This window comes from Choristoneura fumiferana, chromosome 16, assembly GCF_025370935.1.
Source record: "Choristoneura fumiferana chromosome 16, NRCan_CFum_1, whole genome shotgun sequence".
In the NCBI taxonomy this organism is placed as follows: domain Eukaryota; kingdom Metazoa; phylum Arthropoda; class Insecta; order Lepidoptera; family Tortricidae; genus Choristoneura; species Choristoneura fumiferana.
The window spans coordinates 20,138,833-20,153,439 of NC_133487.1; the positions used below are offsets into that span (position 1 = coordinate 20,138,833).

The following is a 14,607-nucleotide window of genomic DNA, read 5'->3' on the forward strand; positions in this document are numbered from 1 at the left end:
GACACTCGCGCGTTCCCGAGGTACTCGCGTGCTTCTATCGCGACAGCATCTGGACGGGGTGTTATGTAGCTCTAGCACCTCGGGATCACGCGAGTGTCTACGCGCGAGTGCTCTCGCACGCAAAACGCTTCGTCTGGACAGGGTCTAAGTGGAGATTCGGCTTTATAATTTCCACGAACGAACGAGACAAGTTGTGTTCGCCATTTGAGCGCAGAGCTGGATCCGAGGACGAGTTTTATTTAAAGAAACGACTACAAGGCTTGAATCAAGGTTCAGTCAACTCACAGAATAAAGGTAATTATTTTAGGGGTATAGACGACAAACTGAGGCGACACGCGTTATCTTAGAACTAAGGTTTATTTTGTCTATTGTTTATAACTAAGCCAGCCAGTGTTCTGTCACTCAACACAGTAGAGGACTCCTTTTACCGGTATTGTTGACACGTAAACATTTCATTATAAATGATTCAACGATTTCACTTTAGGGGTAATTTAACAATTTATTATTCATAGGAACAAATAAATTATACAAGCCTGTTTTTTTTATTTACAATCACAGTAACATGAAAAATATATAGACAAAAATGTAATGCTTATAAAATAAAATAATAATCACTTGAATTATTGACGTATTTATGTGATTTCCAAGTAAAAAATTCAACGTTCGTAAAGTGTAAGTGTCAGTGTGTGTATTTAGCCAAAATTGAATGAAGATATGGCAACTTCGACAACTTTGTTTTTAAATGACAGCCACATAGACTGGCCCTTCCCTCAACAAATGGCCGAGCGACATGGATTTCAATTTACCGAAGATTTTCGAAAAATATCCAGGTTCTTCTGTTTTCTGATTGCCTCTGAAGCTCTCTTTGGTTATCTTCTGGCATTTCTCGCCTAAGCACTGAAAAAAAGATGTCTAACGTATTCAGTTATAATAATTATAACAGTTATGCATTGCGTGCTAATTTATTTTATAAGGAAATAATCATCATCATCCCAGCCTATATACGTCCCACTGCTGGGAACAGGCCTCCTCTCAGAATGAGAGGGCTAGTATTTAGTTAAGAAAATTTGTATTTTTTATTTCAATTCCAAATTTTTTGTTACTTATACGGTCATCCCGTAAAACCCATATTGAAAATACAAACTGAAATAGAGATGCATAGAAAAACCAGACAAATAATACCAGCGCTGGGAATCGAACCCAGGTCCTCAGCATTCCGTGCCACTGCTATACCTAATACTGGTCCAGTGGTGGTGTAGTGGTACAGCACGTGGCACGGAATGCCGAGGACCTGCGTTCGATTCCCAGTGCTAGTCTTATTTTTCTGGTTTTTCTATGCATCTTTGTATTTTTGGTAATAAGTTTTATTTTTTTGTAAACCATGTGAAAGTATCTTTAGGGTAGGGACCCTTAAAGCTTATGGTAACATCACAAATACACACTAGAGATGCAAACTTACGTTTACTTTACAACTTTGACCATGACACTGAAATAAACAAATGAATAAGGTTTACATCAAACGCTGTGATAATCGTGCCTCTCAGAGTATGCAGGTAGGTACATTTATTAAGAATTTTCAACAGTTTATTAGTTACAAATGTCGGCCAGTAAAATAATCGTGTGGTGTCGGGTTAGAATTACACCTCTCCATTTCTTCCGTGGATGTCGTAAGAGGCAACTGAGGATATAGGTTAAGGTATACCGTAGGCGACAGGCTAGCAACTTTTTTTTTAAACCTAAAATAAAAACCTAAAAGTGGCTCCGAAGCAGCAGGGTTACTACGAAACTCGAAGTTCGTGTCATGCGGTCCCTCTCGCTCTCGTATTAAATAGTATAAGTGTCAGAGGGACCCCACGACACGAACTTCGAGTTTCGAGTTTTGTAGTAGCCCTGCAGTAACGTTTCGTGTGCTCTGCCTACCCCATTTGAGCATACCTACAGGCGTGATGTTTGTGTGTTGTGTGTGTGTAAAATAATCGTCGTACGAAACATGAGGGTTTCTTTATGGGAAAAATACCGCTAGATGGCGTTAGTATTTTGAAGTACGTTTGACGTTGTGGCGATGCATGCGATTGGCTCATTTAGTTATTTATAATGATCGTTCAGCGTGCAGTTTTAATAGCAAAGTATATGGCTGGCAATTTTAAAACAATATAATGTCAAATGACGTTTATTCCTGGTCATAAAATACAGTTCAAGTAAAAAGTGTAATTACATCATCTCTGTGTGTTGGACAGTACCTACGGACATCTTAGGTGACAGCAGTAAAGTTTCGCTTGGACCCTTCGGGTACTAAGCCTTAAAAACCTATTAGTCAACTAAGTGCAATGAAATCCATGAAAAAATTAAAGCTCTTTTACCTCTGCCTTGCAACTATCCCCCTGGCACTGAAAAAAAAGGTTTAAGGGCCAGTACAGACGGACTGCACGCCAACTGCAACGTACTTGCAACTGCCGACTGCTCATACATTTTTATTGCAGTCAGCGTGCATTTGTGCCGACTGCAACGGAACTTTGCTTTTGCAGGTGGTAGGACCTTGTGCAAGGTCCGCCCGGATTGCTACCACCATCTTGCTCGCTAATCCTGCCGTGAAGCAGCAGTGCTTGCACTGTTGTGTTTCGGCGTGGAGAGTAAGACAGCCGGTGAAATAACTGGCACTTGAGGTATTACATTTTAGGCCTCTAGGTTGGCAACGCATCTGCAATACCCTGGTGTTGCAGTTGTCTATGGGCGGTGGTGATCTCTTACCATCAGGAGACCCACTTGCTCGTTTGCCATCCAGTCGAATAAAAAAAAAAAGAACTGTAAAGACAAATGTATGGGCAGTCGGCAGTTGTCAGTTACGTTGTAGTTGGAATGCAGTCTGTCTGGACTAGCCCTAACATCCACTGGAGGTTTAAATAAAACATAAACTATATTAATACCAAAGAAGGATACCTTTTTACCTCAGAATAGAATTAAGTATCTAATTTGTGGCTTGAGATGATACTAGATAAAGACCATAATTTTTTTTTTCCTGCCGCTCTTAAATAAAGAATATTGAATTAGTTGATTGTTAACAATTCTGTCAGTGACAATGTCTTTAATCACTATTCTGCCGGAAGATTTAATGTCATTCGGTGCAAATAGAAAATAAGTGCATTTTGAATTTGGATCAAAATGAATATCATCCGAAGTCAATTCGGTCAAAACGTAATTGTGCTAAAAATACTTAGATACAGCCAAATTTACTTTTGTTGAAAATTAATTAACCCAAAAATAGAATATTGTCCATTATAAATTAGGAGCAAAATTAAAATAAGCAATTAGTGAATGTTGTCTAAGACAAGAATTAACCCAATATGTAGGCCCAAAACAAATGATTTTGGGTGGAACATATTTACAATTCTTCATATTTCTGAGTGTACGTATACAAGGTGGTTATTAAATTGTCATTTTTCTGCTATGACATATAATTTCGACCTGGGTTCGATTCCCAGCGCTGGTCTCTTTTTCTGGTTTTTCTGTGCATCCATGTCTCAGTTTGTATTTTCGATATAATTTTGAGTACGAACCTATTGTCCATTTACACCAAATGACAGTAATTTTACCGGAACTATGTAGTTTTTCAAGGGTCTGAAACTCCACATCAAATTTTACCTAAATCAGTTCAGCGGTTTAAACGTGAAGAGGTATCTTTCAGACAGCCACAGACAGATAGACAGACAGAGTTTTGAGACTCACTTATATTAACCCGGATAACTCACGTCTTAAATCGAGTTTAGCTTCTAAGAGGAAGTGCGACGGATTAGCCCAAAACATGTCGAGCTAAACTCGAGTTAAGACGTGAGCTATCCGGGTCAATATATTTAATACAGACAGAGTTACTTTCGTATTTATAATATGAAGTAGTAAGATAAGGATTGATGTCAATGCCTTGCTTTTAAACCTGTTTACTAAAAAATACAATCTTTAGGTGACAAAAAAATATTGGTTTTCATAATCAACACCCGACACAAGCAAATTTTAAAATCTAGAAATTATTTGACTTACTTGAGCGGAGCAATGGCTGCCTGAACACTAGAAGAAAATGAAAATAAAATATAGTACATTTAATATTTAATCTATAACAAAAATTATGTTTAAGTTTCAATGACCACTTACCTTCGCCTCACATTGTATTCCCCAACACTAAAAAAAGAAGAAATTGACATACGAGTAAAAGCAACATACTTATTAAAAAAAAAAACTTAATAACTGGAAGCAAGAAACTCCCAGTTGAAATATGGGGACGGCACAATACGAGGTTCGAATTTCTAAATTCAGGAAAGCTACTACGAAATTCGAAAATCGAGGTTCGTATCGTATCGTCCCTCTCACTCTCGTATTAAATACTATTAGCATAAGTCATTGTTCATCCACCTCTTATATTTCATTTTCTAGATTTTTTTACCGCCTAACATCAAAACCCACTAGACACTGGCAAAATTGTCCTCCGATAGATAAAATTATTTGTATTTAATAAAAATAAGTAAAAAATATATTAGCATGAACGGAACTGCCTTATCGAATCGAAATTCGTATTTGAAGTTCGAATCTCGAACTTCTGAGTATACCACCTGACGGGCTACTACGAAATTCGAAATTCGTATCGTACCGTCCCGCCTACTCTTATATTATATAATACGAGAGTTAGAGGGACGGTATGATACGAACTTCGATTTTCGAATTTCGTAGTAGCCCTGCTAATCGCCGGCGACTGGACGCCAAGACAAGAACATTTTTTTTGTTATTTGCCTATATTTGTGTCCTAGTGCTGGGCAAAATTCTGTTCTCTTTACCTGATACCGTAAACTGCTTCAACTTTGCCCTCTGGCCCCAACATTGCCTGATTCGATTTAGAGTCGATAACTTAGCACCCTTTAGGTTTTAAAACTTTTATCCCCCGTAATAATAATTCCCGTGTAGATAAAAGTTTAAAACCTATAAGAGTGCTAAGTTATCGACTCTAAATCAACTCAGGCAATGTTGGGGCTAGAGAGCAAAGTTGAAGCAGTCTACGGTAACTCCCAAAACGAATACTTACCTTAGTAGTGCTTTTATCGCCAGCAGACTAAAAGAAAAATACCAACAATATTTCAAATTTTGTAAAAAACGTGTCGTGCCAAGTCTAAATGACTTTACTGTAAAAATATTATTTTTGTATGATAGGGGGATAACGGGCAGGCGGATCACCTTATGGAAAGAAATCACCATCGCCTATGGACATTAATAACATAAGCTGAGTTACGAACGCGTTGCCGGCCATTTGAGAAATTAGTTTGGTAGTTCTTGAAAGTATAGCTCCATCGATACTATCGATGATTCCGCCAATGTCGAGGTTGGAAAAGACAATCAGTTTAGCCGTTTTGTTCGGTATTTATTACACAACACAAACACACACAAGAAATGATTAATAATTAGTAATTGTTGTTGTATTGTTGTTACAGTCATCGTTGCTATTGCGTTATTCGTATTTTATTGAGTTTCAAGTCATATCGTGAATGGTCATATTCCATAATCACACATATGCCCAAATTTTACTAAGTTAAGCTTTACTTCAGCTAAAGTTCAGTACTTTAGCTTAACAAACGAGTAGAATTTCCGCCTTCCACTACATCCTAGTGCTTCTCTAGACAAAGGTGCAAAGTGTGTTAATAAATCTCTCTCTCTCTCTCTCTCTCTCTCTCTCTATCTCTCTCTCTCTCTCTCTCAAAGATGTGCCGAAAGGCTTCCAGATAAAGATTTTAGGGCAATCTGCTTTGCGCTAGACTTGGACGGACACTACCATGCCCCCCGATAATATTATTATGATTCACAGCCATTATTAGGCATTTATGAGGCATTAGCGGTCTTGATCACGAGTAGAAGGCTGTAGAAATGGTGCCAAGTCGAAATAATAATAAATATATCGTCTTGATTAAGTGCCGATATTGGGGTGGTTTAAATTTGAGGAAAAATGGAGAAAGTTAAAAAAAAATGCAGATTTCCTCAAACTTCAATTTCAATCCTATTCAATGATAGAAAAATATAAAATATAAGCTAGATCACTGCTTACCGGAGCCTTGCAGCCGTTGCCTGTACACTGAATAAAGATAAAAAACATCGATTTTAAATGAGTTTTTGTATCTGAACAGTTTACTATCCGGGCCTCAGCATAAATATACTAAACCGTATGAAAAGAAAAAAAAATAACGGTTGACAAAACTGAGTTGATGCCAATAAAATATACAGTAGGTAAAAAATTAAAAAAAACTTTTCAAATGAAATCTTTTAACTTACCGTGGCATGACATCCGTCTCCCGTGCACTAAAATAAAAAAATAATAATTTACATCCATATCTATGTATCCAAAGGGAATCTTTGAACTTGCTTTCACCCATTTCTTATTGATTTAATAAACAACCAGTGATATTGGCACAAAAATTGACATTTATGAGCAGGGCCCAATAGCATAACAAATTACAATCAAATAGTATTAGTAAATTTTAATGCAAAATTTAATGGGTAGGTAGGTACCAGTGGCGAAGCGTCCATAGAACCCTCTTCCCACCGGCTTGCCCAATATTTACAAAATAGGACAACAGGACATTCTGTATTTATGAAAAATGTAAGCGATCTTTGCTTCGGCTTTACCACGGAAATATCTGACGCCACGCCACTGGTAGGTACACACACAAACATCACGCCTGTATTCCTAAATAGGGTAGGGTAGGGGAGAGCGACATCGGAGGTATCGGGTTAGAATAACACCTCTCCACTTCTTCCATGGATGTCGTAAGAAGCGACTGAGGATATAGGTTAAGGTATAGCGTAGGCGACAGGCTAGCAACCTGTCACTATTGTACCGTTTTTGTCAAACTTAAAACCTAAAATTGCTAAAAGTGGCTCCGAAGCGGTAGATAGGTACATATGAAGCTAATAAAAGCATACTAAAAAGAAACGTAAAATAGCCTTTTTGCCAGTTTTTTTTGCAGAATACTTTAAAAAGGCCCTCGGGCCTGAAGACTGTAATACAGGTCTCTACCTAGTTCGAATCCAGTCCCTCGCAAAAGTTACTAGTAACTAAACTGTAATGTTGTTGTAATTATTGCTGTATAACTACGTTTGTGAGCCACAGTATTAACGGAGAAATTACTGTTTTACGATTTCATAGGTACTTCTTAACGTAAATTAAGTTTATTTTGACCATATTTTACTTTATAAACATCTAATGAAATACTTAATAAAACGTTTCTGAAAAGGAACTTTACTTTGGATTTTGGTCATGTCCAAAGAGAGTACATAGAGACGCGCTGTATAACAAGATGTCTGATAAAAAAAAATGTGATTTTTTCATAATACTCACGATCCCTTGACATCCATCGGCTTCACACTGCAAAAAAAAACAAAGGAGTTCATAAAACTAGGTGTTGCATAAAACTTAATCTAAAAAGGGTTTGAACATAGTTGTTAGCATGACATAATAAAAGAAAAAAAAGAATTAAAATACATTTATTTAACGCCATAAAAACAAACATAGAACAAATACAAGACATACATGACGCTAAACAGGTCCCCACTCAGCATAATAATGATTTGATAATATTTATGGACATTATGCGTTAAGTTTTCTTCAGAATTGTTATAAAACAAACCTAACCTAACCTAACCTAACCTATACGGTTCTACAGGATGACCATTTAAAAAATTATGAAAAACGTACGGTTTCAGCGGGAAAAAAATTTATGACTAACAATAATTATGACAAACATTACATTATGACTTATAAGATTATGGCAGTCGAAAGGATCCCCCATTTAAGTTTTGTTTCTGTGTGGAATAAAGTTGTCTCATTCAAAACTACAATGATCCGTGCGCAGCGATGGGGCGAATCTGGCCATAATAATGTTAGATAATTTTTTAGAGTGTATTATTTTATCTACTTACCTCGCTCTCGCATTTACTACCGAGACACTAAAATAAAGGTAAGAAGGAAATTAATAACTATTTAAGTAACCATCGCTAGAACACCTGATTTCAAATAAAAAAACCGCATTCAAATCGGTCCATCCGTTTAAGAGCTACGGTGCCACAGACATATGTACACACAGACAGACACATAGACACACAGACACACATAGCGGTCAAAATTATAACACCCCTCTTTTTGTTTAAAAACGAATACACATGAATATTTAATTTTGGATGACAGAAAAGCCACCCAAGAACTCGTTTACTCCAATGGACCTTACTTTTTAACCCCCGACGTAAAAAGAGGGGTTTTATAAGTTTGACCGCTATGTCTGCGTGTGTCTGTCTGTGGCACCATAGATCTTAAACGGGTTGACCGATTTGAATGCGGTTTTTTTATTTGAAATCAGGTTTTCTAGCGATGGTGCTAGATATGTTTCATCAAAATCGGTTTAGCCGTTTTTGAAATATTGAACTTTGAAGTGACAAAGTCGGGGTTTTCCCACTTTTTGATGGTTAGATTATGTTACGTAGTTTATATAATTTGTATAGTACCTACCAGTAACTTAAAAAAAAACTGATTTGTGTACCGAGATGGAACCTTTGCACTATTAATGTGTATTTGATATACCATACCTCTGCCAAAGAAATCATAGTGAAATTGATTAGGAAAGGTTTCCACCCTGGCACGCGATTTTGTTCCTCAACTGCACCTGTCTGTGTGTTACATTGCTATCAGTTTCTGTTAATAAAGTTAAGACAGAATACTTTTTCTTACCGTTGAGGAGCACTCTGTAGCAAGACACTGAAACATAGAAACATAAGTATTCAACTATATTCGTAAACCATCACAATACTTAATTAACTAAAAGAATTTCTTTACTCACCCGGCGACCTTATGATAGCTAAGTTTATGCAAGATATGCGTGTTCATGCAGTTCCTCCACCTCCACACTGTAAGAACACACACAAATCACACACATCCATCTATCACCACCAGCACAATACACTGACACGTTTCGAACACAACCAGAGCTCATCTTCAGAGCAAACAACCGCACACCATACTACCAGATGTTAACATTGCATTAACTTAGCTATCATAAGGTCGCGGGTGAGTAAAGAAATTATTTTAGTTCATTGATATGGACCTCCGCAAATTAACACCTGATTCAATAAATTCACACAATATATACTTGTATGGAAGAGATTTTTTTTAAAAATCGTACCAAAACGTGACATGTAAAAACACTTAGGCCCCATCCGCGCTGCGAATTTCCACCGCGCGGTTTTTTTCTTAAAATTCTGTAAAGGTGATTTTCCACTGGCGAGGCGAGACGAGGCGGGGCGAGACGAGTACTGAAATTTGTATGTATACATATTTTGATTCTCGTCTCGTCTCGCCTCGCCGGTGCAAAACCATCTTCACACATTGAATCATAAACGAGTATCTGCACTAACGGTAAAAAAATCGTAAGGAAATTGTATTTCGAGCACGGAATATAATTCGCGAGGATAAATATCGTGCGGTGAAAATTCGCAGCGCGGACGGGGCCTTAACGTCTAAAATGTGACTGAAGTAAGAAGAGTTAAGAAGTGTTGCCCTCATTTAATTTTTAACCCCCGACGCAAAAAGAGGGGTGTTATAAGTTTGACCGCTATGTGTGTCTGTCTGTGACACCGTAGCTCTTAAACTGGTGAACTGATTTTAATGCAATTTTTTATTTGAAATCAAGTTTTCTAAACATGGTTCTTAGACATGTTTCATCAAAATTGGTTCAGCCGTTTGTGAGATATTGAATTTTGAAGTGACAAAGTCGGGGGTTGGTTAAGTTAGGTTATTGTTGTATTTGTGTACTCATATGTCATCATTTTTGTATGATTTTTTATGCCCTGCCTGCGTCTGTATTCCCTCAACGCTATAATCTGACCGTTTTCAAATCTAGGGAGATTGGGCATTTATTACGCAAGTGTGCTCTTAAGGTGATTTTCCACCGGCGAGGCGAGACGAGACGAGGCAAGAAGAGAATTGAAATTTGTATGGCGGACCCGCGGCGGCGAAATTTCAATTCTCGGCTCGCCTCGTCTCGTCTCGCCTCGCCGGTGGAAAATCGCTATTAATCCACATATTAGTCCACAGCTTCGCTAACCTTCAGACGTGATTGAGGTCAAACACAAACTTATTTCTGTATAAAAATAGTCTGGTAACTAAATTTACCTTAGTTCTACTTCGGTCGCCAAAACACTGAAACAATATTTATTTCATAAAAATCACATTTTTATTTCCTAACTGTTGCCTTTTTGTTGTATTAAGGATACGCATGAAAACTTCCAACAAACATCAAAAACCGCCTAGAAGTATACAAAGGTGTTTCAAAATTCATTCGGCAGCATAAATACTTAAGTAAATAAACTAGCTGAAACAAAATTGACTCTCTTTAATGAAGTAAGTATATTTAATTACATACCATCGCTGAACAACGCTCTGTAGAGCACTGAAATAGAATTAATTAATAGTAGGTAAGTATTATACAAGTATAAATCATCTCAATCTATGTTTATAAGGTGTTAAGTAATTAAGTGAAACCCCCAGACACCCCAAAAATATTTTATTATTATTTCCAGTTAGTTGATTACGCTTAATTTTGAATACCTTCATTATTAAAAAAAAATCGTGTGTGTTTTGCTTAGTCAGTTATTCTACTCGATTTCTAACTCTACACTCATAATTTGTATTTTTGTTAATTGCACTTCAACGTTTTCAGACTTAATTTTTTTTGCATTCGTAACTTTTGCTTGGGCACAATAAAAAAGGATTTAAAAAACACAAAAATAAGCCTGATTTTAAACAGCGTAATCGATTCTGGGCCAATCAACTTTTTTACCGACACTAATCTGTCCGCGACATTTTTCAAACAATTGCAGATTTTTGTAAATAAACATGTTTTTTTCTGTAATTTAATAGATGGTGTACATACATACTTGCCATCCTACGTAAGTTCAGCCTATTAAACCGTGAAACATCTTGTTGGAAGAACGATTTTTTGGTAACGCCAGAGACAATTTTGGTAACGCAGGAGATGCCCAAAGTGTCGGTAAAATAGTTGATTGGCCCTTCTACTCTTGATTCTAAGCAAACTACTTTCAGATTTTCAGTTATTTAACTAACACCTTGTATACAAGGCTAAAGAACCAGAGGTAGATCGGTGGAGAGATGGCTTGATGAAATTTTAAACCAACAGGAAGAAATTGGTCCGATAAAGCAAATGACACATCTACATGTGGCGAAAAATGGAGAAGGCCTTTACTCTAATTAATAATAACTGCCTTGATAATTTATTGAAAGTTTTTTATTTATAAACATTGTCAATTATAAATTGCATGCTCAAAAATCTAGTTATTATTGTGAATCGAATCGTATTAAGGAAATTAAAGGCTTTAATTATTTATTATTTTGTTGTTTCTTTAAAAAAATATGGCTCTGTCCATCGAAGGACAACTGCCTTGTCTATTAAAGTTTTTTTTTTGTAAAAACGGTAAAAAATTTTATAATATGAACGATGACAGCGCGAATCTATTTATTATTTATTCGTCTCACTGCTGACGACAGACGTCTCAGAATAAGACTATGGATTGTAAACTTCACACACAATATTGAATTGCTTCGCAGGTTTGTATATACGGATCACGATTTTATCTTTTATGGTGATTTTCCGCCGGCGAGGCGAGACGAGACGAGAATTGAAATTGGTATGCATTCTCGCGCGCCAGCCCCGAGCCGCTATACAAATTTCAATTCTCGTCTCGTCTCGTCGGTGGAAAATCACCTTAAAGCTCGTAATAAATTTCAAATATTTTTGCACATAAACTTCGAAAAACTCAGTTGCGAGCCTGAATTTGAGACCACAATCTTCGCTTGAGAGGCCATAGCCCAATGAGGGCTATCGCGTATGAATTCGCCACTAGAGGCGCTAGTGTAGCGTGAGGTCTCCGAAATGTCAAATCTCATAGTTTTTGGGTGAGCTACGCGGGTTTATTTGAAATTAGAATAATTTTGTGAATATTTTGCAATATCTGAAATTAATTATGGCAAATATGCGTTCCGGGGCAATGAATGTCTGTGTTTTGAGACAGTTTTGTCTTTCGGAAACCTTTGTCCTCCCTTTTTTCCGATCAAAACGGGGACTATGCAACACCGTGGCATGCTCGATATTTTTATGGTACGGTTTTAAGGTGTATTAAATATGATTTTAATCTAAACTTTGTTTTCACACCCGTAAAAACAGACTTTGAAAGCCATACTTAAAAACCTCACGCAACAGTGCGCCATCTAGTGTGACAAAAAACGATAGCCCTCATTAATTAGGCCATCACCGCTTCTAGTAGTGCGTTTTCCTTCGCTATTATTTTGTATGCATCGACACGGTGATAGTTCCAGTATGATATTATTTAGTGGGTGGGGGGAAACCTTTACCTCTTTGTAGCATGACCTTAGTTGAGTTGTGCCCTGGACGACAAAAAACGTATAAAAAATAACATAATAATAACAGTTTTAATGATTCACAGTTGTTCTCTAAGCCGAGTTTAGACTTGCAAGAAAAATCGTGCAAGTTGCATTATATTGCGGGGCTCGATTGACCACTACAAGCTTGTTGGCTTTACGGCCTCGCAATGTAATGTAACTTGCACTATTTTTTTTGGAAGTCTAAACTCGGTTTTAGACTAAGAGTACATATATATGTTACGGGATAAAACTATGATTTTTATCGAGGTTCCAATTTCGATCGACGCAGTTACGTGCATCCTGATCACGGGTAGGCTGAAGAATTTGCTTGTTTTTGGAAACATACAAAAAAAATATTCAAAGACGATTAAAGTCTAATGTGACTTACCAAAATACGGTCGATTACTTCAAAAGCATTTTGGCACCTACAAGCGTCCTGAAAATATAAAGAACTATACTATAAAAGGTACTAGCTGTTGCCCGCGACTCCGTCCGCGTAGATGTATGAATAATAGTTTAACTTCTATTCTCAGACCTGCCGAATATACACAAAAAAAAAACATAAAAATCGGTCATGTGGTTTTGGAAGCGTTTGGTCACACATGAGAATTTTATGTATTAGAAAGAAAAGATATACACGAGTTAGGTTTACATTTATAGCATCTGAAACTAACACACTGGACAGTATAGTTATAGCCAACGGTCGCCGGATCTATGACATATCATTTAATAATATTGTAATCTGTTTTAAAAAAACTTACATACCTCGTTGAGTTTCTTGCCGGATTCTCCTCAGTAGAGGATTTTCCGAACCAGGGTAATTTTTTGACATATTGAGCATGTTAATTAACTATCAGCTTATTAACAAGACACTATAGGTGCAGAACACAAAAAAAGTTGCCACTGGGACATATTTTGCTATAAGCCAATATAATGTTTTTTCTAACACTTCAAGAAAGAAAATTTGGATTGCACTCCTGTAATAGGTAGTGTCAAATTGTTCCAACATAAGTACTCGTAATAGCTCAATGTTGCAAATTGTACCAGCAAAATGACGCCAAATAAAGACTTGGACATACAAGGACGCAGCTACAAAACCCTGGCCTGATTATTTTTAACCCCCGACGCAAAAAGAGGGGTGTTATAAGTTTGACCGCTATGCGTGTCTGTATGTCTGTGTGTGTGTGTGCCTGTCTGTCTGTCTGTGGCACCGTAGCTCTTAAACGGGTGGACCGATTTGAATGCGGTTCAGCAGTTTTTGATATATTGAACTTTGAAGTGACAAAAGTCCAACTTTACCAACTTTTTGTTGGTTTAGTTATTATAACATCACGACCATGTAAGAATGAGCTTAACACTGACTCGAGATTTATGTGTTTACTGCAAGTGGGCCTAAAGCGTGTATAAATATCCGATATGACTTTATTTCAAGGGCCAGTAGGACGTATTAGATATTATTGTATGCTCCGCTGTGGCAGTTATTAATGCAGGTGATTGTACAACATACTAATATCATCATCATCATCATCATCGTCAGCCGAAAGACGTCCACTGCTGGACATAGGCCTCCCCCAAGGCTCTCCACTCAGACCGGTCTTGTGCTTTCCGCATCCACCGCGATCCCGCGATCTTAACCAGGTCGTCGCTCCATCTTGTTGGAGGCCTACCGACAGCTCGTCTCCCGGTCCGCGGACGCCATTCGAGAACCTTTTGACCCCATCGGCCATCAGTCCTGCGAGCAATGTGCCCCGCCCATTGCCACTTCACATACTAATATACTACTATCTAACTATATAACATACTACTATCTACCTTGTGTCCTAATCGACGATCGCGCGTTTACGTGATGCGACCCTAATAAATGAGTTTCAACACACAAATAAAATGTATCGCTGCATCTTGCGAGCGATGGCCAATAAGGTCGATGCCTTAAGTTGCTCCGTATGGTTTTGCTAGGTATACTCGTAGTAAAAATATTATTGTATCGTCAAAACAAATGTAAAACTCACGAATAATAACAATAATGACAGCGCAATATACATCATCATGCCACAGTAGTGAACTTTGAAAAGAAAATTTTCTCTTGCTGTTCTGTTTAGGGTGACCATTTTTCTCTTATTGAGTGATCCGAA

At 37.4% G+C, this 14,607-nt stretch overlaps 1 protein-coding gene across 1 annotated transcript; it reads right to left on the bottom strand.

The window, feature by feature from the left end:
- Nucleotides 1-479: 479 nt before the first annotated feature.
- On the bottom strand, nt 480-14,592 carry LOC141436116 (uncharacterized). The gene is made up of 16 exons (XM_074098974.1): nt 14,485-14,592; nt 12,864-12,911; nt 12,446-12,478; nt 10,440-10,466; nt 10,190-10,216; nt 8,750-8,776; nt 7,948-7,974; nt 7,367-7,393; nt 6,301-6,327; nt 6,077-6,103; nt 5,066-5,092; nt 4,144-4,170; nt 4,033-4,059; nt 2,361-2,387; nt 1,460-1,486; nt 480-897 (listed from the first exon to the last, which is right to left on the bottom strand). The coding sequence occupies exons 1-16, from the start codon at nt 14,581-14,583 to the stop codon at nt 739-741; spliced, it is 663 nt and encodes a 220-aa protein (XP_073955075.1). The 5' UTR covers nt 14,584-14,592; the 3' UTR covers nt 480-738.
- Nucleotides 14,593-14,607: the final 15 nt, after the last annotated feature.